Below are 19,472 nucleotides of genomic sequence, written 5' to 3'. Positions count from 1 at the left end.
TCCAGCCTCGGAAACCCTGTGCAGGGTCGCTATGAGTCAGATCCGACTTCACAGCACATCACCACCACCACCACCACGTGAATCCTTTGGTGACCACGTGACCAACCTTACTCCACATCCTTCCATGATTTCTTCTGTGCAGCCCAGAATGAACCACTGCCTTTTCTGGTTTCTCTTCCCTGTCCTTACTTTCGTCTTCAGCCCAATATTGTTTAACATTTTAAACATAAACGCCCAGTTAACTCCACTTTGGGTTGTAAATTGTGCAAACACTGTCTGAGAGAACGTTTGTTGAGTGATTGAAAACATGTTCACACGATTCATTTGTAAGCTCTTAAGCGTAAGACAGGAAATGCAAGGCATGTTTAAAACCTGAAATGCTCTTGAGAGTAAAAGAAAAAGATGGCCTCAGGTATGTGCTTCACAGTATTGGGGTGGGGGGAGGAGGGGTTCATCAGCAATTCTGTTTTATACACTTGAAAATTAGGGGCTTAATTGAATTAAACCACAGATTTTTCTTAAAGAATTACCTTTTTATAACTCACGCCTTTGAGCTTGTTACATCCATCACCTATCCCAACCATACTGCTGCCAGCTTATGTCAATGATTCATACTTATTGTGTGTACTGGCCAAATTCTGGACGATGAAAACCACCAGGTTATGTCCAAGAACACAGCATTTTCTTAAACAGTTCTATATGAAGGAAGTCAGTGAGCAGAGAGGGATACTTTTGAATCTAAAACACATCTCTTTATTTTGTAGGGATACATAATGTTGTTGTTAAGTGTCCGTTCCAACTCAGAGCGACCCTGTATAGGATTTCCAAGGAGCAGCTGGTGGGTTTGAACTGTCAACCTTGTGGTTCGTAGCCCAGTTCTGATCCTACAGTGCCACATCAGAAGTCCGTATGAACCACTAACCGCCAGGTCTGCAGTTCAAATCCACCAAAACCCTATACAAGGTCGCTGTGAGTGGGAACCTACTCAATGACATTTAACAACATATTTACACTAGCCTCACCTTCTTCCTTGCCTCCCCTCTGACTTTGCTACTGCTCCGTAATTCATCTAAAGATATATGGTGACACGAAATGCCTTGCACTTAATCCTTCTCATCAGCAAGACAGGACGTGCATAATCAGGGAATTAGCAGGGACTGTCTCCTCTTGAATTCAAGAAAAACGGGTCCCCTGGGTTGACGTTAGAGAATATCTTCTTAATACGATTATAAAAATGCCCCCATCTTTTTAACAGTTAAGAAGAGGCGAAAGTATAAGATGGTGTTGATACCAAGGATTGGCTCATACTCTGCTTTGTTCTGTCTCTCTCCATCTGTGCCTTGTTCCCTTGGTACCCGTTACATACATGCTGAGTGGATCCTTCTGTTCTGAGGCTGAACCATGCTCAGGAATGGACATGGGAGACCTGAAGGGTCCACTGAAAGGACTTTCTGTGTTGACCAGTGTGAGAAAGAACTCTTGTGGTCCATCTTCAGGAATTCATGAGATTGCAAGACCTGTCAGACAGATTGTTGATTTAAGCAGGTGATTCTGGGACGAGGAAATTTAAATAAAAATACAACCATGAAGACCTTGGGCAAGCCATTTTGGCTTCTCTGAGGGGAAGGAAAATGAGATGTACCATAGAATTGTAAATGGAGAACTGGAACTGAAGGAGGGGTTTTTGGGGGGACAAGAATAAAAACCACTTATGGAGGGCCATGTGGAGCGTCTGCCCATGTCTACGGGGCTGGGTGCCCAATTTTGCAAAATCGAATAAAGAAAACCTCACTCACTAAAATGAATACAGATCGGATTACTTGAGCATTTGTCAGTATAGACAACGTTTCTCACCACGAGAATTCCCTCTGTGCTTAGAAACCCTCTTCCGAGCTAAGACTGATCTGTCAGAGCTCCTCTTAAACCCTGTATTTGAGGGGAGTGTTCATTCTGTTATTTTTTCTACTATCGTCTCATTTTGGTAGTAAAGGGCAGAACCCTAGGGTATTTGGGCTCAGGACCCAAAGCATTTCTAAAAGGAGTAGGGTTGGGTTGTGTTTACCAAAGTATGGAAATGTACCAGTGGTGCGCTCAGAACTAACTTTAGAGAGGGTGTAGGGGAATTCATGCACAATTCCTGAATTGCTCTGTATGAAAATGTGTAAGGTCTGAATCTCTCGAGTGGATACCAGGATATCTTTGATGCCTGTCTCCCACTGTACATCTCTTTCCAGCAAAGTTTACAGAAGCCTAGGTAGCCAGCAAGCATTAGCTAGCTTTTGTTTCTTTTACATGATTACAGTATATTTATTTGTATCGTTACCTCCCATAATTGCAAGGATTTCCCTTACACCAGTACTGGGAAGCAGCTTTTCAAATGTAACTCTTTTAAGAAGACTGAGTTGGTTCCAAGTCATAGTAATTCTGTATAGAGTTTCCAGGGAACAGCTGGTGGGTTTGAACCACTGACCTTGTGGTCCAGTGCTTATCCTACAGTGCCACACCAGAATACTGAATTGATTTGACAAAAGCATCATCATCTACACATAAAACTGGGGCAAGGGAATGTAGCATTTGTGACACAGTGGCATCAGAAGACTGGGGTTTGAGCAGCACAGGGACCGTGGAGACAATGGGAAAGTGTCATTGACTAACACCTCAACTAGAGAAGGGACCTCCTGACAGGCTCACATAGCAAGGTGATAGTGTCCAGATGTAGAGCTAGGGGCTATACTGGGGACAGAAAAGGTTGAGGGAAAAACTCTCCAAAGGGCCAAAAAGACTACGGCATGAGGCACATCCAAGTTGCCTCTTTTCTCCAAAGACCTAACTTTCTCTCAAACTGATGTTCTCCTTAGTAAAGGAGGTAAGAAGTCCTTCCTACGGGTGGAGCATGACCACCATACCACACTACAAATGCAATAAGCATGTTCACCTAATGTTTCTCAACCTCACTTGATCATGGCTTACTTTTGTCGCTTTGCCTAACCCTAGCATGCTGTTCTGCAGAACATCTGCACAAGAAAGAACTCAGATGATTTAGCAATGCCACCTCATACTCATTTTGTGAACTAGAGTGATTTAGTCTACTTCCTCTGGTGGCCCTGGAAACAAATGTACACTTGGCAGTTTGCCAACTTGTCCCCATGCTAACCATTCCATTTTCATTGAGTCTTTCTTTACCTTCACTTGCAATTTCTCTTTTATCTCATTTTCCTCCATTTTTATGATGAGTCAGGGTACACCTGTTGGTGTATTGTCCTGCTTTTGCATAGCCATTTTCCAGGTCAGTCTACATTTAGACATATACTGTTATCTAACATAAGTCTGAACGCGTCGTTACCTGGTTTCCTGGGACTTTTGAGCACCTTGGTTGAGCTCATTTTCACTCTGAATGGGCACAGAACATTGCTGCTCAAACTTCCTAGATGGAAATCAGATTCATTTCCCACACACCACCAAAAGCAACCTGCTTAGCTAATCAATGCTCTCCAAGGGCCGGCTGGCAATTCCTTCCCAAGCAATCTGTTGATTATCAGGATCTGAACCGTACCCTTTGGGGCAGAAAGTTCACCTTAGAATTTTCTGATGTTCCTCCCTCCTGCTTTCTTTTTAAGTCTCGCTTCTCCATTTCATTTTCCAGTTCTGAAGACTGGAGTGTAAAGAACCTCCTTTTTATGGAGTGCATGCTAAAGTGCTCTGTTAGGCAATATATTTATTATCTCTTGTGAATGGCTTTTCACAGCCAGGCAGCTTTCTTGCTAACTCCTGTATTGAAGAGAGTCACTCCTTACATTTTGGCTGGACAGTAGCTCTGAAATAACCAATAAAGAATGGAGAACGAGAAAACCAAGTGTGTGCATGCGTGCGTGTGTGTACGCGCGCACATGCAGTGGGGGGAAAGGGGCCTTAATGCATCTAATGAACACATTTCCGTTTTTCATTTTCCTCAGAAGTTCAGTGGCTTCCAAATGTTGCTACATGCAGCTTTGTTCATCCAGTTTGTTCTAACTAACCTTGGGGTTGGCTTTGATGGAGGACATGTGTATCCACTGCATCTTTCACTTGTGTTTATGGCTGAGATGCAATCTGGAAGAGTTTGGGGATGGAAAGAGAGAGAGAGAAAGATACAAACTGTGTGTGTGTGTGTGTGTGTGTGTGTGTATCTGCCCTTCCCTAACAGAGATGCCTGGCTGTCAAATAATCACCCATAGAAGGTGCTCCCTGGTGGGTTGGTTTCAGTGAGAAGACTCACTTTTGTGACTATGTTACTTGCTTATTGATTTCCAGCCATTGGTAGGCCTACTAGATCTGGTCAAGTGGGTTTGAAGCTTTTCCCAGACAATTTTTTTTTTTTTTTTTTTCATACAGTAAGATGACACTGATAATACCTGGGAAGTAGGATAAGATGTAGCTCTTTTGAGCTTGGATGTTGGAAGGAAAACTTCCTAAGACGGCTTTCATGCTTTGCAATAGGTCAAAATCCAGGCATCACACTGTTATCCCTATAACTTTTTAGGAAGGATGGCTAGAGATGGAAAGGAGGCTGTGTAGGTCTTAGACCACTAGGTTTTTACTCAGAAATTTTATAAGACAAATCACTTCTGAAAAAAATACTAGAGAAGACTATACATATGATAACGCTTTTGTGCTGGGAAAACCACAGGGGGTGGGGATGGGTGGACACACAAGGCAATCATTCATACTTTTCTTAAGATGAAGCTATTGGACTGATACTGAACACCCTCAATTTTTTTTTTCTCTCCCGAAAGTAAAATATCCTATGCTTTTTTTTTTTTTTTTCCTCAACAGCTCCATCATCCATTGCTTTGGTCCAGGCTAAAGAAGTAACAAGATACAGTGTGGCATTGGCTTGGTTGGAACCAGATCGGCCCAATGGAGTGATCTTAGAGTATGAAGTCAAATATTATGAAAAGGTATATATTGCTTGATTAAGCAGTATCTTCCTTCATCTCCTCTTCTTCTCGGAAATCCTGGATTACCCATGAATTCTAACCTAAAACAATTTGCTTTCCCAATCAAACTCAATTTTTTCCATTAAATTAGTTATTTTGATAATTGGACACAACACATTACACCCTAACACAGCTGTATGTTTTCCTTTCTAGTAATGGAAATCAAATCACTGATGAGTTTTAAAATCTGAGCCTTACACGACAGTGACTCAAAGCATTATAAGAATGATCCGCTGAAGTATATCACTTCCATTCCGATTGAAGGAGTGGGTTTTGATGACTTTTAATAGAAAATCAGGGAAGGAAAATTATATTCTTCAGCCTCTTGATGTTGAAGAGAGGCATTCTTTTTCCAAATACCTTGTCTTATTTAGAGGACAGAGTTCTGAAGGAGCTATTTGCATTCAAGGTTGTCTAGAAAGTGAACAATTACCTTCTCTTTCTTTTGAAAGGTAATCACACATTGGCTTCCTTATTAAAAGCAGAAAAGGGTCAGGATTTTTTTTTCATTGAAACCAGATTACAACACTTTTGACATTTTCTAGACAGAAAATAGAAAAAGACAAGGGACTTTCTTACAGTTATTTCTGTTAAATTGCTGGGTGTGGAGTGAGACAAGCCACCAACTATCATTTAATGTTCTTTTCAGAAAGGATTATGGGTATAGATCTAGGTATGGTCAGTGTCAACAAGATCATACTTGAAATTCTCAGATCTTTGGGCGTTTCAGGAGCAACAATGGTACTTAAAACATTGAAGAGAATGTGGGGTTGAGAGAGTTTATCTGTCTCCATTTACCTTCCCCTTCTGAGTAGACGGGTGGAGCTCCTTTAATACCCTGTCTAGAGTGAGCAGGGGATTTATTTTGCTACTTTCCCCAACTTTGTCTTCCTGTCACGTAGGATCAGAATGAGAGAAGCTATCGTATTGTCCGGACAGCTGCAAGGAATACAGATATCAAAGGCCTAAACCCTCTGACCTCCTACGTATTCCATGTGCGAGCCCGCACGGCAGCTGGCTATGGGGACTTCAGTGAGCCTCTGGAGGTCACAACCAACACAGGTAAGTGGACTGTGCAGACTGGACACCTTCTGTAGCTCATCATACAATACAGAGCCAATCTCATGACAATGAAATGTAAGATACTGTCTGTAATTTTTGATTATGCAAGCGTTTTGTTGGAGTGAGCATTGCTTGAAATAACCTAACCAGTGTCTATAACTTAGAAAACCTCAGACTATTTAGAAGAATATTTTGCACCTGTCTTTACAGGTGAATGAAAAATGTCTATTTTCCTCTTGTTTCTATAAATCATGGGATTACTAAACTGTCTTATTGAAGGTCACATAGTCATTAAGATAAGGAATTTCCTCCCTAGGAAAATTGAAAATTGAGCTACAATTTTTCCCCTACCCTTGTTGAAAGTTAGATGATTGTTTTGGTGTTTTTTGTGTTTTGTTTGTTTTTTTAAGCCCCTCTGGACAAATATCACATCTTTCAAGATTCTGAGGTTAATTCAACTGGTTGGTTAAGTGAAAAATGTTTAGAGGGCCGTGCACAAGCAGTTTACAGAAGATATTTCTCCATAACTGACAAGCCACAATTTGGCCTACTTGATAAGAAAAGATGAGTTGGGCAGAAATTGTTAACATCAGCTCTAGAAATTTTAATTCAGAATGGACTTAGTTATTTAGTCATGTTATTCACAATGGATTACATAAAATGAAAAATTTTCCAAAACAGAGTTAAAAAGTGCCCTTAGGATGGACTCCTGAAAGGAAGTGAGGGCCTATCCTAGAAGGCTTGAAGAAGAGGCTTTTGAACTGGGCAGTCAGTGACAGGCAAGTTTTCCATAGAGAGGAGAGCTTTCTCCTTTCTGAAATTTCCAAGTGTCTTTCTCAGTAAGGAATGCATCAGAGTATTACATAAGAGTTCAGGCTGGGGGCTAAAAAGGAAAAGAAGAAAAAAGAAAGCAATGAGTGGCAATGTTTACCATAGGATTTAATAGGAGGTGAGAAACACCAACCGTTATCTATCATCTTCTGACGATAATTCTTCTTAAAATTCCAGAGAGAAAGTCTTCCTCTCATTAAGGCTGTCTTAGAAAATGCTGTTGAATGAATACAAGGGGGAAAAGAAGCTGTGGGGGGCAGGGGTCATTCCAAATGGCTGCTGAACATTAGAAACTGGGACCCAGTCAGAGGCTCTCCCACTGACGACCTTGGCCAAGGTGACCTTTGTCTGTTATCCCCAGTGCCTTCCCGGATCATTGGAGATGGAACCAACCCAACAGTCCTTCTGGTGTCTGTGTCTGGCAGTGTGGTGCTGGTGGTCATTCTCATTGCAGCTTTTGTCATCAGCAGGAGGTAAGCACTTAGGCCATTCCTGGGCCCCCTCTCACCTCTTTTTTATGAGGGAGCATTTGGTCTCCTCACAAAGCTGAGACTGTTGGTTAGAGTCATAAACATGATATTTACATCACAAGCTCCTTCCTTGTTGCTTTGATCTTTCTACTTCCCTACTGGGGCTGCCTGCTGTCTTCACTCCTGGGCTGTCCTCACTGCCTGTTGTTGGTTGTGGTTAAGTGCCTTAAAGTGTATTCGAACTCTTAGGGACTCTGCATAGGGTTTTCAGGAAGCAGCTGTTGAGTTTGAACTGCCGATCTTGTGGTTCAGGTCAACCTTGTGGTCCAGTGCTGTATCCCACAGCGCCACACTGGTCCTTATTATGTACTGCTGGGAAAAGTCTGACCAGTTCCAATGGAAAACGTCTAGATACGCTAATCGCAGTTATGAGGTGTTACACTTGTAGTTAGGTGCCTTAAGTTGTGACTCATAGCAACCCTGTGTAGGATAGAAGGAAGAACTGCCTAGTGCCAGCTTCACAATTGGTACATTGCAGCCTCTACTTACAGTTATTCTCCTTTCAAACCTGGACTGACTGCCAAAGACAAAAAGTGGCAGAATACAACTTAAACCCAAAATTTGAGCTCTGCCATTTGCCTGCTGTATTATTTAACGTCTTTGGATCTTTGTTTCCTTTTTATTAAACAGTGATAATGCTGTCTGACTTCAAGGATTATTGACACATTGTAAAATGAACATTGCTTGAAATAACATGTTGTTGTTGTTAAGTGTCATCCAGGCCACTCATAGTGACCCTGTATTGGGTGTCCAAGGAGCAGCTGGTGGGTTTGAACTGCCAACCTTGTGGTTTGCAGTCCAGTGCTGATCCTACAGCGCCACACTGGGATGTCATAGCCAGTACCTATAACTTAGAAAACCCTAGACAATTTAGAGAAGAATATTTTTCATAACAGTGTCGCCATATGTCTTTTTAGGTAGATGAAAAATGTCTATTTTTTTTCTTGTTTGGAGCCTCTGCTAAACCAAGGAGTCCTGGTGTGGCGCTGTGCATTAATGCGCCAAACTGCATAGCCATTTGAACTGCAAGGTTGGCGGTTCAAGCTCACCAGCGTCTCCTTGGAAACCCTATACAGGGTCGCTATGGGTCAGAACCGATTCGACGGCACTTAACAACAACAAACCATGGAAAATGAGATTATTAAACTGTCCAGTTGAATGTAGAACAGCTTGACACTTGGAAAACAATCTTGAAAGAGAGAGACTAAATGGCTTGACACCATTTTCTTGTGTACCAGATTTTCCTATTGTTGTCACCACCTACATATTAACTCTGCCTAGGGGCTCCAGGGGAATTTTGGGGGTGTCTTCTCTTCATCACTATGTGCTCTACACCTACACAATCTTTGTCTACTGTGAGTGAGAACTTTCACCCCCATATCTCTGTTTCTAGGCCCCCACCAACTTGACTCACAAGGTGGAGTTTTTAAATGTCAAAATGAAGGCAGAATCTAGGGTTGCCGAAATGATCCTTTCAAATATATCCCTTTTTCTGTAATTGAGGAAGAAAACGATTCTCAGAAAGGTACAGTGACTTGTCCAAGGTTACTACATTGCCATCGTGGTGGAGCTGGGTCCCCAGTAGCCTTATTTGACTGCAAGGCCATTGTCCATGGCACTGTCCCCCTATGCCGCTGTTGTAATGGAGCTCACTGTTATCCCCCTGACATCAAGTATTTCTCATGCTGAGTGACCAGTAGCTTTGAACCACCAGCCTTGCAGTTCGATTAGCTGTCCACCACAGCTCAAAGCACCCTTGAGGTCCAGTGCTTACCCTATGGCACCACACCAGGACTTACTTGGAAATTTTTTCTAGCTATAGCTCATCTTCTTCCTTTAGATTTACCTTTATTATTCTTTTATTTTCAATTTTAGTGGTCCCAAATACGGCAGTCAAGCAGGAGTAATTAGAAATAAGTCATCCTTATGGTAATAGTTTCTTTGGAATATTTTGCTTAAAACATTTGCATTGGGCACAAAAAGGAAAAAAACATGAATATGTAATGTAAGGAGACAAGTTTATTAAAGTGGTGGCTATAGAAAATAGCATCATCAAGCTTGATGACTTAATTTCCTTTCTGCTTTTATTGATCACTTTCTTATTTAAAGACAGGATTGATAGCAGGATGCATTGGATTTTCAATTAGGAGTCCCGCCTTAGAGAATTGAGCCTGTCGTGTTACCCAGAGATGATTCCTGTCCCTTCTCCCCCATTAAAAAAATGTCACTTCCCAAGGCTGATAAACACTGCCTGGTGATTGGTCCTCAATGGATCACTTTTTAGAAAATGAAATGTCAACCCCTTGCCCTCCTATTGATTCTTCTTTAGTGTTGGCCATAAAGCTGTCAGGGGAAACACAGCCTGGAGCCAGGTAGCTGACAAGCTTCACGGTGGCTGGTGCACACTCAGCTGATTCTTCTCCCCACTCAGGCCATCTGCTCTACTCTCTTGGACTACAAATGTTTCAGTGGTATAAGAACAGGTGATGGGAGAGGAGACAAGTAGTGGGAACACTGGCCCAAGCTTTTAGCAAGAGTGCAAGTGATAGGTTGTAAATGTTGTCGTTGTTGTTCATCGGTGCCCATTTGGTTCCGACTCATAGTGGTAGCCCTGTGTACAACAAAAAGAGACAAGGCCCATTCCTGCACCAAGGTCACCATCATTATTCTGCATGAACCTATTTTGGTGCCACTGTGTGTTTTGAATGTCTTCCGGCATCAGAGTCTCCTCTTCCAGCATTACTCCAGCTGGACCATAGTCCATACATAGCACTTTCATTGACTATTTTCGAAGGTAGGTTGTTACTCTTTTCTTCCTAGTCTGTCTCAGTTTGGAAGCCTTGCTGAAGCGTCTCCACCATGAACAACACTCCTGGTATTTGAAATACTGTTGGCATAGCTTCTGGCATCACTGCAACGTACAAACCATCACAGTATGACAAACTGGCAGACGGGTGGTGGTGGTGGCAATGGTACCTTGAATGAAATACTCTTGCAGACTTCAGACAGTGGTCTTTATGGCAAGCAACAGACTGACCAGTCTAATTGGCTAAATCTTTGCTGATGGACTGTTGCTTACAGCCACAGGATATTTATGCCAGAATGGATATTAGAGATAGGCCCCTTCTGGGGTGAATCCCATGCTGCTGATGGTAGGTAAGGTTTTTTTTTTGGTTTTTTTCCGAGAGCTAGATGCCCCGGAATACACAGACAGAAAAGCACCCTTTCTTTCAAGTCTATTTCCGTTCTTTTGATTCCCTCACAGAGAAAAATCTGTTAGGTGCGAATTTGTCTTTTAAGAAAGGAAACAAGCACTAGCTAACAGTTGGTTATCCTGTGAGATTTTTTTAAATAGCAATTGTTTTACTTATTTCATTGTATTTATTCTAAACTGCACAAGCCTGAGCTAACTTAGTGCAAGCCAGAGTTTCCATTTTCTGCTGTGAGAAGACACACTTTTGTCTTTTGCCAACTTGGATGGGTAAGTGCTTCCGAATCTCAGAGAAACCAACCGTCAAGCTACAGTAGTTAGCTTTCAAATTATTGTCGTTCTTTTTCAATTCTTAGCATCTTAAATGATAAGATTTTATGTTGATTTGGACCTAGTACTATTTTTAACACTGGTAGCGCAGTGCTTACGAATTGGGCTGCAAACTTCAAGGTCAGCAGTTCGAAACTCCATGGGAGAAAGATGAGGCTTTCTGCTTCCATAAAGATTTACAGCCTCAGGAACCCTGTACAGGGTCGCTGAGTCGGAACTGACTCCACAGCACATAACCACCACCACCACACTGGAGTACTGGGGTGGTGTGGGTTAATGCACTGAACTGACTGTAAAGTCGGTTTGAACCATAAGGTCAGTGGTTCAAGCTCACCAGTCATTCCTTGAAAACCCTGTACAGGCTCGCTATGAGTTGGAACCAACTCCACAGCACATAACAACAACAACAAGGATAAGTACTGGCCTGTGAACCACAGGGTCAGTGGTCTGAGCCCACCAGCCTCTCCACTCATTTGAAACAGGAGGCTTTCTGTTCCCACAGGTTTATAGCCTCTTAAACCCCAAACAGAGTTGCTATGAGTCAAGAACTGATCTGATGGCACTTTAACAACAACATTGTTAAACAACTTATGTCTGTGTTTTAGAGGTAACTTTCTAATCTTCCTCTTCACTCAAATGATAATGTCAGGATTCTTTCAGGGTTTTCTAATACTTGTACTAGCTATCAAGGTTCTTTAATGTACAAACTTAGAAATGTTATCCTACATCACAAATGCCCTTTCTCTTAGCTTTCCCATTCTTCTGTAGGCTGTATTTCTGATATTGACACTGTAACTACTCTATTGTTTCTGTTAAACTGTTCTGTATAAGGGCTGTTAGTAAGGACATCAATTTCCCACGGGCTAAAACTTGGCAAATACCTAATTTGATGGTTTGAGGGAAAGATGCCATAGTTACATCTACTATCAACATTATTGCCTGGTCCTAGGCAAAAGCCTCAGATACATTTTAGCCATATTAGCTTCCAAACCCACCCCATCTTGTCAGGGACAGGTTAGAACCCCTGGGCCCTAGGCCCCTCTTACTCTGGTTTCATGTCCACCCGCCCTTTATCCTGAGTCCCCTCCTACTAAACAGAAATTAAGGAAGGGGGAAGAACATCTCTAGTCCAGCAAGAAGAGCCTGCAGACAAAGAAAAAGCTATCAAGACCTGAACCCCTAACAGAAGCAGTTGGCCACAGGCACACAACCCATGAAGAGAGCACTCCATTTCCAATAAGCCTATGCCTCTTTATTAAAAATTGATAAATACTCAACCTACCACTCCTCCTAATCAATACTTATTAGCCCACTCTTGAGAGGAAGAGAGCACATACCTTTATAAGCCCCAGCGCACCCCAATCCCACAGGGTCTTCTCCACGTGGGAGACAGATCTGCTTGTCTTTTTGAAGTGTACTCTCGCTTTGACTTCATCTATGCCCCCAATTCTACCAGGTCTACTGAGAAGCCGCGACTTGGTGGGACTAATTCTTTAGACCCCCGAGAGCGAGAGGGACCAGGGAAAATCATGACAGTCTGGCAGCAGTAAGGCAAGGCAGCCTCTCAGATGCCTGTCAAGGGTCACTTTGAGCAAGAGCTGCCTGGGCAAGGGATCTGCTGCCCACCATAGGGAGCGTCCCTCTTCACCTTCACGGGTCCCTTTACTTGAGTACAAGGAGTCCACTCCTTTTCCACTGTCTGAACTACCGTCTCATTGGTCAACCACACCTGGTAAGGGCCCTCCCATTCTGGCTGGAGTCTGTTCTCTTTTTGGGTCTAGATCAGCACCAAGTCTCCAGGTTGGAAGTAATGAACGGTGAATTCAAAGGAATGGGTTTGGACCAAGAGTCCTTTTAACCTGAAGGGGTTAGTTATCAAAGCAGAAAGAGCCAGCACATAGTTTCTGAGGAATCCCAGATAGGGGAGCCTATGGCATGGCACCCCTTTAGCACTGAACAGCATTTGACCCTTCAGTTTCAAAATGTAAGTGGATTAACATGAAGATATTCAGGGATAACATATTCTACTACACTCTGTCCGTTTCCTCAAACTAAAAGAAACAGTATTGGGTCTGTCATCTTAATGCATGAATACAGTTGTTGTTGTTGTTGTTGTTAAGTGCCGTCGAGTTGGTTCCGACCCACAGCGACCCTGTACAGGGTTTCCGAGGGTGTAAATCCTTACGGGAGTAGAAAGCCTCCTCTTTCTTCTGCGGAGCGGCTGGTAGTTTCGAACAGCTGACGTTAAGGTTCGCAGCCCGATTCGTAACCACTACGCTACCAGAGCTTCACTTAAAAGCTTCTCAAACATACTTTAACATTGTAACCTTTCCAAATGAACTGAAACTATCAATACTCACATCTACAGTACAATATCCTTTTCCTCCTCTTAACAAGATGAAATGCATACATACAGGGGGTGGCCCAAATTTTAACCAAAAAATGTTTTCAATTCAGAAAGTATCGGTACACCAAATATCTTTTTAAAACAGTATTATGTTCTCAGATATGAAACATTAATACAAATGAAAAATAAACACAGGTAACACCTTGAGCAGTATACAATTTTGAAAGTACTATTACACCAGCCAAACAAACCCTTAACCACCTTTTAAATGCATTAATTTTTACCAGTTTACTGCAAAAAGAATATCAAAGATAGTAAAACAGAACAACTTTTCAGTGCCCGATTTCACCTTTAAGTTTCACCTTGAATGTGCAAACTCAGAATTTTGCATTATAAACTCAAATAGTCTGTTTAAGAAATTATATTTGAAAACTACCATACCAAACAAAAAAATCATCACTAGGCCCTTTCTTACTGGCTGCAGACCCTTTCTCCCTTCCACAGGGATAGGGTGTTGTCTTCTATGGACCACCTCCCCCAGTTCTCTTTTTAGTTCCACTCCCAGGAGTGGAGTTTCCAGCTCTCCCCTGTTGCAGTCTTTAAACCATATCTGCTTGACAATCTTTCCTTTCTCCTCTTCTGTCAGAAGTCTCATATTTACCTTTATCTACCCACCCCTCACCCTCTCTAGTCCTAACCCAATCTTACAATTAGGTACCATTACAATAGATTCAAAAGTTAATTTCTAGTTTCATGAGGAGAATCATTTTTCCTTTGCTTCTTTATCTCTGGATATTCTCTTTTGAAATGGTCTGTCTTCCCACAGCATTCATCCACTGGTGGGCCTGGGGACCTGGCCCAGTCCTGTCCTCCCTTTCCTCTGAAGAGGGCTAACTTTGTAATCACCTTTCCACTTCCCTTGAGAAGGAGTTCTTGTCCCTAGCCTCTTATTTACTATTTTATTCATAGTAGATACTGTGATTGTGGCTTTCTGCCTCTGTTTTTCCTCCTCTCTCTTTACAAAAACTTTCTGAGCTTCTCTTAACAGTTCACCACCTCAATCTTTTTGTCTTGGTCTCCATCCTTTAAGGGAGAACATCTTTGGAACTGATTCCGCTCCCCTACAAATAGAACTCCCCTTCTCCTAGGCTCTTTGTTCTTCTGAGAAGGGGAGTTCTATCCTTGACATGAAGGACTAGCATGTAGCAGACCCAGTCCTCACTGGAACCGAATTGAGGCCAGAACACAAATGGTGAATGGATTCGTTCTTTTGCCAAATAAAATAATACTCTTTCTTTTTCCCGGTTTGGGGGATTGCCCCCCGCAAACCTTCAACATTCTCCCCAAAGGACTGACAGAAGGATTGTCTGTACGAGTTTCTCCTGCTGCTTGTTCCCTAGGCCTAGAATTCCGTTCCCCATTTTCTTTTCGTCTTGGTGTCTGAGTTCCCTTGCATACTCAACCTCCCAAAATTTCCCCATGTTTGGGTACTCAGGGAGATTCCTTGTATACAACCCTGAGATTTCACTTTGTCCTTCTCCTACCGGATTGGGATTCCACACTCGCTTCACATCCAAGGTGCATCTCAGACACACAATGACCCCTGAAAATGGCTGACCACCAGGGCAATACTTACAGTCCAATTTTCCTGGACCTGGCCTGTGCACAGCTTGCCTGGTCACTGTGGAAACTCTCTTCTCAGTCCTCCTCACTAATTCTGATCACCTTTGTACAGTCTCGGGTCTTTTCTGGCTCTCGCTGGTAGCCAATCAACCCCATGGTGTAGGCCACCAAAACCAAGGTGGGACATGTCTCCTTTTTCACCAGGGCTACTGTTCCAAGCAGGCAGAAAATCCTGAATGAGCCCCCAAATTTGTGAGACACGTTGCCCATTGACAAACAAACGTTCAAGTAATCCAATCTGTACTCATTTTAGTGAGAGTGAGGTTTTCTTTTATTCGATTTTGCAAAATTGGGAGCCTGGCCCTGTAGGCAAGGGCAGCCACAAGGCCTGCCACAAATGGTTTTTATACTTGTCCCCAAAAAGCCCCTCCTCTTGTTCCAGTTCTCCATATACAATTCTATGGCATGTCCCATTCTCCCTCCCCCCAGAGAAGCCAAAATGGCTTGCCCATTGTCTTAATGGTTGTATTCTTATTTAAATTCCATAATCCTAGAACAACTAGGCTACACATCCCTCCCTGTATGTAAATCAACAATCTGCTTGTCAGGCCTAGCAATCTCATGAATTCCTGAAGATGGACCAAGCCCACAAGACTTATTTCTCATAGCTTAGTGGTTACGAATCCGGCTGCGAGCCGCAAAGTCAGCAGTTCAAAACTACCAGCTGCTCCGTGGGAGAAAGATGAGGCTTTCTGCTCCCGTAAAGATTTACAGCCTTGGAAACCCTGTACAGGGTTGCTATGAGTCGGAATCGACTCCTCGGCGCATAACAACAACAACGTGCATTAAGGAAAACAAAGTAAAATGATTTTAAGAAAACACGAAGTAGTTATGGCAGATGTTGTGAAAGAGGTACTTAAAAGAATTGGGTTTAGGGTTCCACTTAATTTAAAGGTCATCTTCTTTTAGATTTGGGATTTAAGGTCTAAAAAGGTTACACCATTAAATTATGACCACTAAACTAGAAACTAGTTACTGAGGAGCTCTGGTAGCGTAGTGGTTACGAGTCGGGCTGCAAACCTCAAGGTCGGCAGTTCAAAACTATGAGTTGTTCCGTGGGAGAAAGACGAGGCTTTATGCTCCCATGAAGATTTATAGCCTCGGAAACCCCGTGTAAGATCACTATCGCGGTACTTAACCACAACAACAAAATCAGTTACTAAACTGACCAGAATTGGTGTCCAGCTCTCCTAACTTCCAGGAGTGGCAACAGATAATTTTGAAATGTTATTCAACGTGTGAGAACTGGTCTTCATAAAAAACTAACATGGTTGGTTCCATAGGACCCAAACTGCAAGAGTCTCCCCAGCGATTTTGGCAACACTTGCTATAATCTGTTTGCAAGTCTAACGCACTACACAATATAAAGGCAGAGACTGAAAGGAAACTTCATCTTCTTACTGAAGTTTAAGATTTTCGATGTTGGAGCTAACAGTTCACATCATGTTAAAACAGTTGTCATGCAACTCTTAGGATACCCTGCATTTCTTCCCTGGAATAGTATGACCTGATCCCATAAGAATGAATACACTTAAAAATGTTAGTCTAAATTGGCTCTGATGAAGTTATGTAAATTCATACAATTAGGGGGCAGATGGTACCCCGGGAACATTTCTAAACAATTTTTCTGCAGTCGTATGGCTCAATTCTAACCCTTTCAAAATGTTGTTCATGAAGAACATTTAGATGGCATTTGGTGCCGGAACAATGGCAGCTTAAAGAAGGGGAAAAAGAAAGATGGCTTTTATGCATCTTCATGGCTGATGCTGCTCAATGCTGCAAAAGGCCCTCCTAGAGCTATTCTAGTTATTACATTGCTTTATCTCCTTTAATCTGCACTTTATCTGAATAAATTACTTACCTTTTACTAATTAGTTTTGGAATGGTGAACCACATCAATCAAATCCATCCTCTCGATCAGGGAAGCCAGTGTTTTAATAACAGCCGGCTTTAGGCTGGGTTCCTAAGTCCCGTGTGCTACCCACTAACTGGTCAGGTGCCAGGAACAACACTTTGGTGGGGAGGGCAGTGCTTGGGGCTCATGCTGTTCTGCAACAAAATCAGTTAATACTCTCTTGCAATAATGTCCCTTTGCCCATGGGAGGTTTCAGCTCAGGCTCTTTCAAAGTTTCACCTGCAGAGCCTGCCCTTTTTCGGAAGCTTCAGTTGAAAGGTTCCATGTTTCCTTCTGGAACATTCACTAACATGCCCCACCCCTCCCCTCCTCCCCCTTTTTAATCAGCTTGCTCAATAATTAGCAATCCAAACCTTCAACAAAGGTTTCTTCCGGCCTTTCAGGTGAATTGCCTGAAGGTTAATTTAAAGTTAGCACTACTTTAGGCTGTAGGGTTGAATAATGAGTTTCAGTGGACTTGGTTTCTTGGGACAATAAGGGGCCACTTTGACCTCCACTGAGCCAAGGAGTAAGGGTCATCAGGTAACAAAGGTAGAGCTGAACTCATGCATTTTTTGGTTTCCAAGGTATTATTTAAGAACTCTTAGGCTACAATTAGCCTTTGAACAGTAATCCTTGTGTTTCTTTTTCTGCCTTCACTGAACTCTTGTATTGTCCTCCTCCAAGTAACACACCAAAGAGTTTCTTTAAACATTCACCTTTGCCACTAATTTCATTCCTTCCTCTGTTTAGAAGTCTGGGTAAGGGATGGGCACGCCAGCCTGAGAATTAATGACCTCTGCCATTTTGCATTTCCTCTAGCTTAGCACATATTTAATGAATATGCTTGATGAAAAACAGATAGTCACACAGTCCCGCAGCTTGAGACCACTTGTTTCAATGAGTATCGGTCTGTCTGTCTGTAGGAGCTTGAGGCTCGTTCGCTGACAATTTAAAGTGGTACCAAAGCTCTCTTGCTATATGCATGTTTTTCGTCTTTAAAGAAAAGAAATTCAAATCAGCTTTCTAGATCTAAAGTGGTTTTAAAGATATACTTGTAATTTTAGATAATGCTTTTAGGAGCGCTGATAAGATTCCATCCCAAGGGCTAGTGGGGCCCTATCACACCCCTGCACATAGCCACGTGTTTCCCTGACTTAAAATGGTATAAAAAAATGTACTCTCTGACCCAAACACTCTTTTTTTCTTTAAAAATGGGATGGCAGGTGGGAAGGAAAGTGATTAGAGGGGGTTTAGTGGTAGGATTCTTGTCTTGTATGTGAAGTCCTAAGGAGATGTAATAGTGTAGTTGTTACAAGTCGGGCTGCTAACCTCAAGGTCAGTAGTTCGAAACTAACAGCTGTTCTGCAGGAGAAAGATGAGGCTTTCTACTTCTGTAAAGATTTATAGCCTCAGAAACTCTATACAGGGTCACTGTGAGTCAGAACCATCGCCACAGCACATAACCAACACCACCACCACGTGAAGACCTAGCGTGGCACTGTGGGATAATGCACTTGGACTGCAAGGTCGGTTTGAACGACAAGGTGTCCCTGGTTCAAACTCACCAGCTGCTCCTCAGGACCCCTATACTAGGTCCCTATGAATTGGATCTAACTCAACAACGGCACCTAACAACAGCAATAACAGTGTGAAGAGCCAGTTGGATTCCGGGCTAATGTACTGCATGTAGAGCTACCAGCCATATGTCAGTAGACGTGTTCTATCTGTGTGTTCCTAGGGTGCTGAATGGACTTCAGTGGAACTGCCTGGCTAAGGTGGACTAGAATGACAGACCTGGTGATCTGTTTGGAAACTCAGCTAATGAGACCCCTGTGGGGTCCCAGTGGTCAGATCCATAAATGATGATAGTCTTGGCGCAGCACGGGGCAGTATTTTGTTCCATTTAGCATGGGGCTGCTATGAGTTTGGGACTGACTCAATGGAAGTTAACATTTTTCATAGAAAATTTTATAGTGTCAGTGTATATGACCTTGTTTCTTTAAAGCAGTAAATCTTAAAGAGAAATTTAGTCTAATTTTAGTGGCTTTTTCTGATGAAGAATGTAATATTAATTATAACTAAATCTCACTGCATGTTTTTGCATGGCTACATGTCCTTGCTGCGAGGCTCTGTGGAATAGTGGGTGAATTCAGGGCAGACTCTAACTCTTGCCTTTGCTAAGAGGTCATGTGCGTGACCCCTTGTCTCTGCATCCTCATCTGTATAATTCCTGATGGGTTTCATAGGGCTGTTAGGAAGATGTAATGAAATAAAAGACACAGAGGCCCTTTGAAAAGTTCAATGAAAAGTAAAAATGCAAGCTATCATTTGCCACTGAATTATAGACTTTGTGGTTATTGGTAGGAACTGGGGTCCCTGTTTGCTAAGCTAGTTCCTGCTTTGCCAACAGTTAAAGGGAAGAGATAATATATGTGATGAAAGCAGTTTGAAAAGTTAAATGCAGAGTCGAAGTACAAGGTATTATTATTTGCAAGGGGACTAAGCACAGAGAGGAACATCTGTAAGCTCAGAACTTGTGATTGCTGAGTTGGTTCCTGCATTGCTGACAGTTAGGGGAGGAATGGGCCGGAGCAGCTCCCTGCAC

The 19,472-nt window shown here is 42.5% G+C and overlaps 1 protein-coding gene across 3 annotated transcripts in view; it reads left to right on the top strand.

Annotated features, from left to right (window-relative positions):
* The window catches only part of EPHA4 (EPH receptor A4), a 188,542-nt gene that overhangs the window by 148,870 nt on the left and 20,200 nt on the right, over positions 1-19,472 (top strand). For all 3 annotated transcript variants that reach the window (XM_006861878.1, XM_006861879.1, XM_006861880.1), the window contains 3 exons: positions 4,813-4,937; positions 5,879-6,038; positions 7,231-7,342. In XM_006861878.1, coding sequence (XP_006861940.1) covers positions 4,813-4,937; positions 5,879-6,038; positions 7,231-7,342 — 397 coding nt within the window. The remainder of the gene's footprint in view (positions 1-4,812; positions 4,938-5,878; positions 6,039-7,230; positions 7,343-19,472) is intronic.

This window comes from Chrysochloris asiatica, unplaced genomic scaffold (assembly GCF_000296735.1).
Source record: "Chrysochloris asiatica unplaced genomic scaffold, ChrAsi1.0 scaffold00044, whole genome shotgun sequence".
NCBI classification, from domain to species: domain Eukaryota; kingdom Metazoa; phylum Chordata; class Mammalia; order Afrosoricida; family Chrysochloridae; genus Chrysochloris; species Chrysochloris asiatica.
The sequence above is the reverse complement of the archived record's forward strand: the minus strand, read 5'-3'. Positions and strand labels throughout refer to the sequence as shown.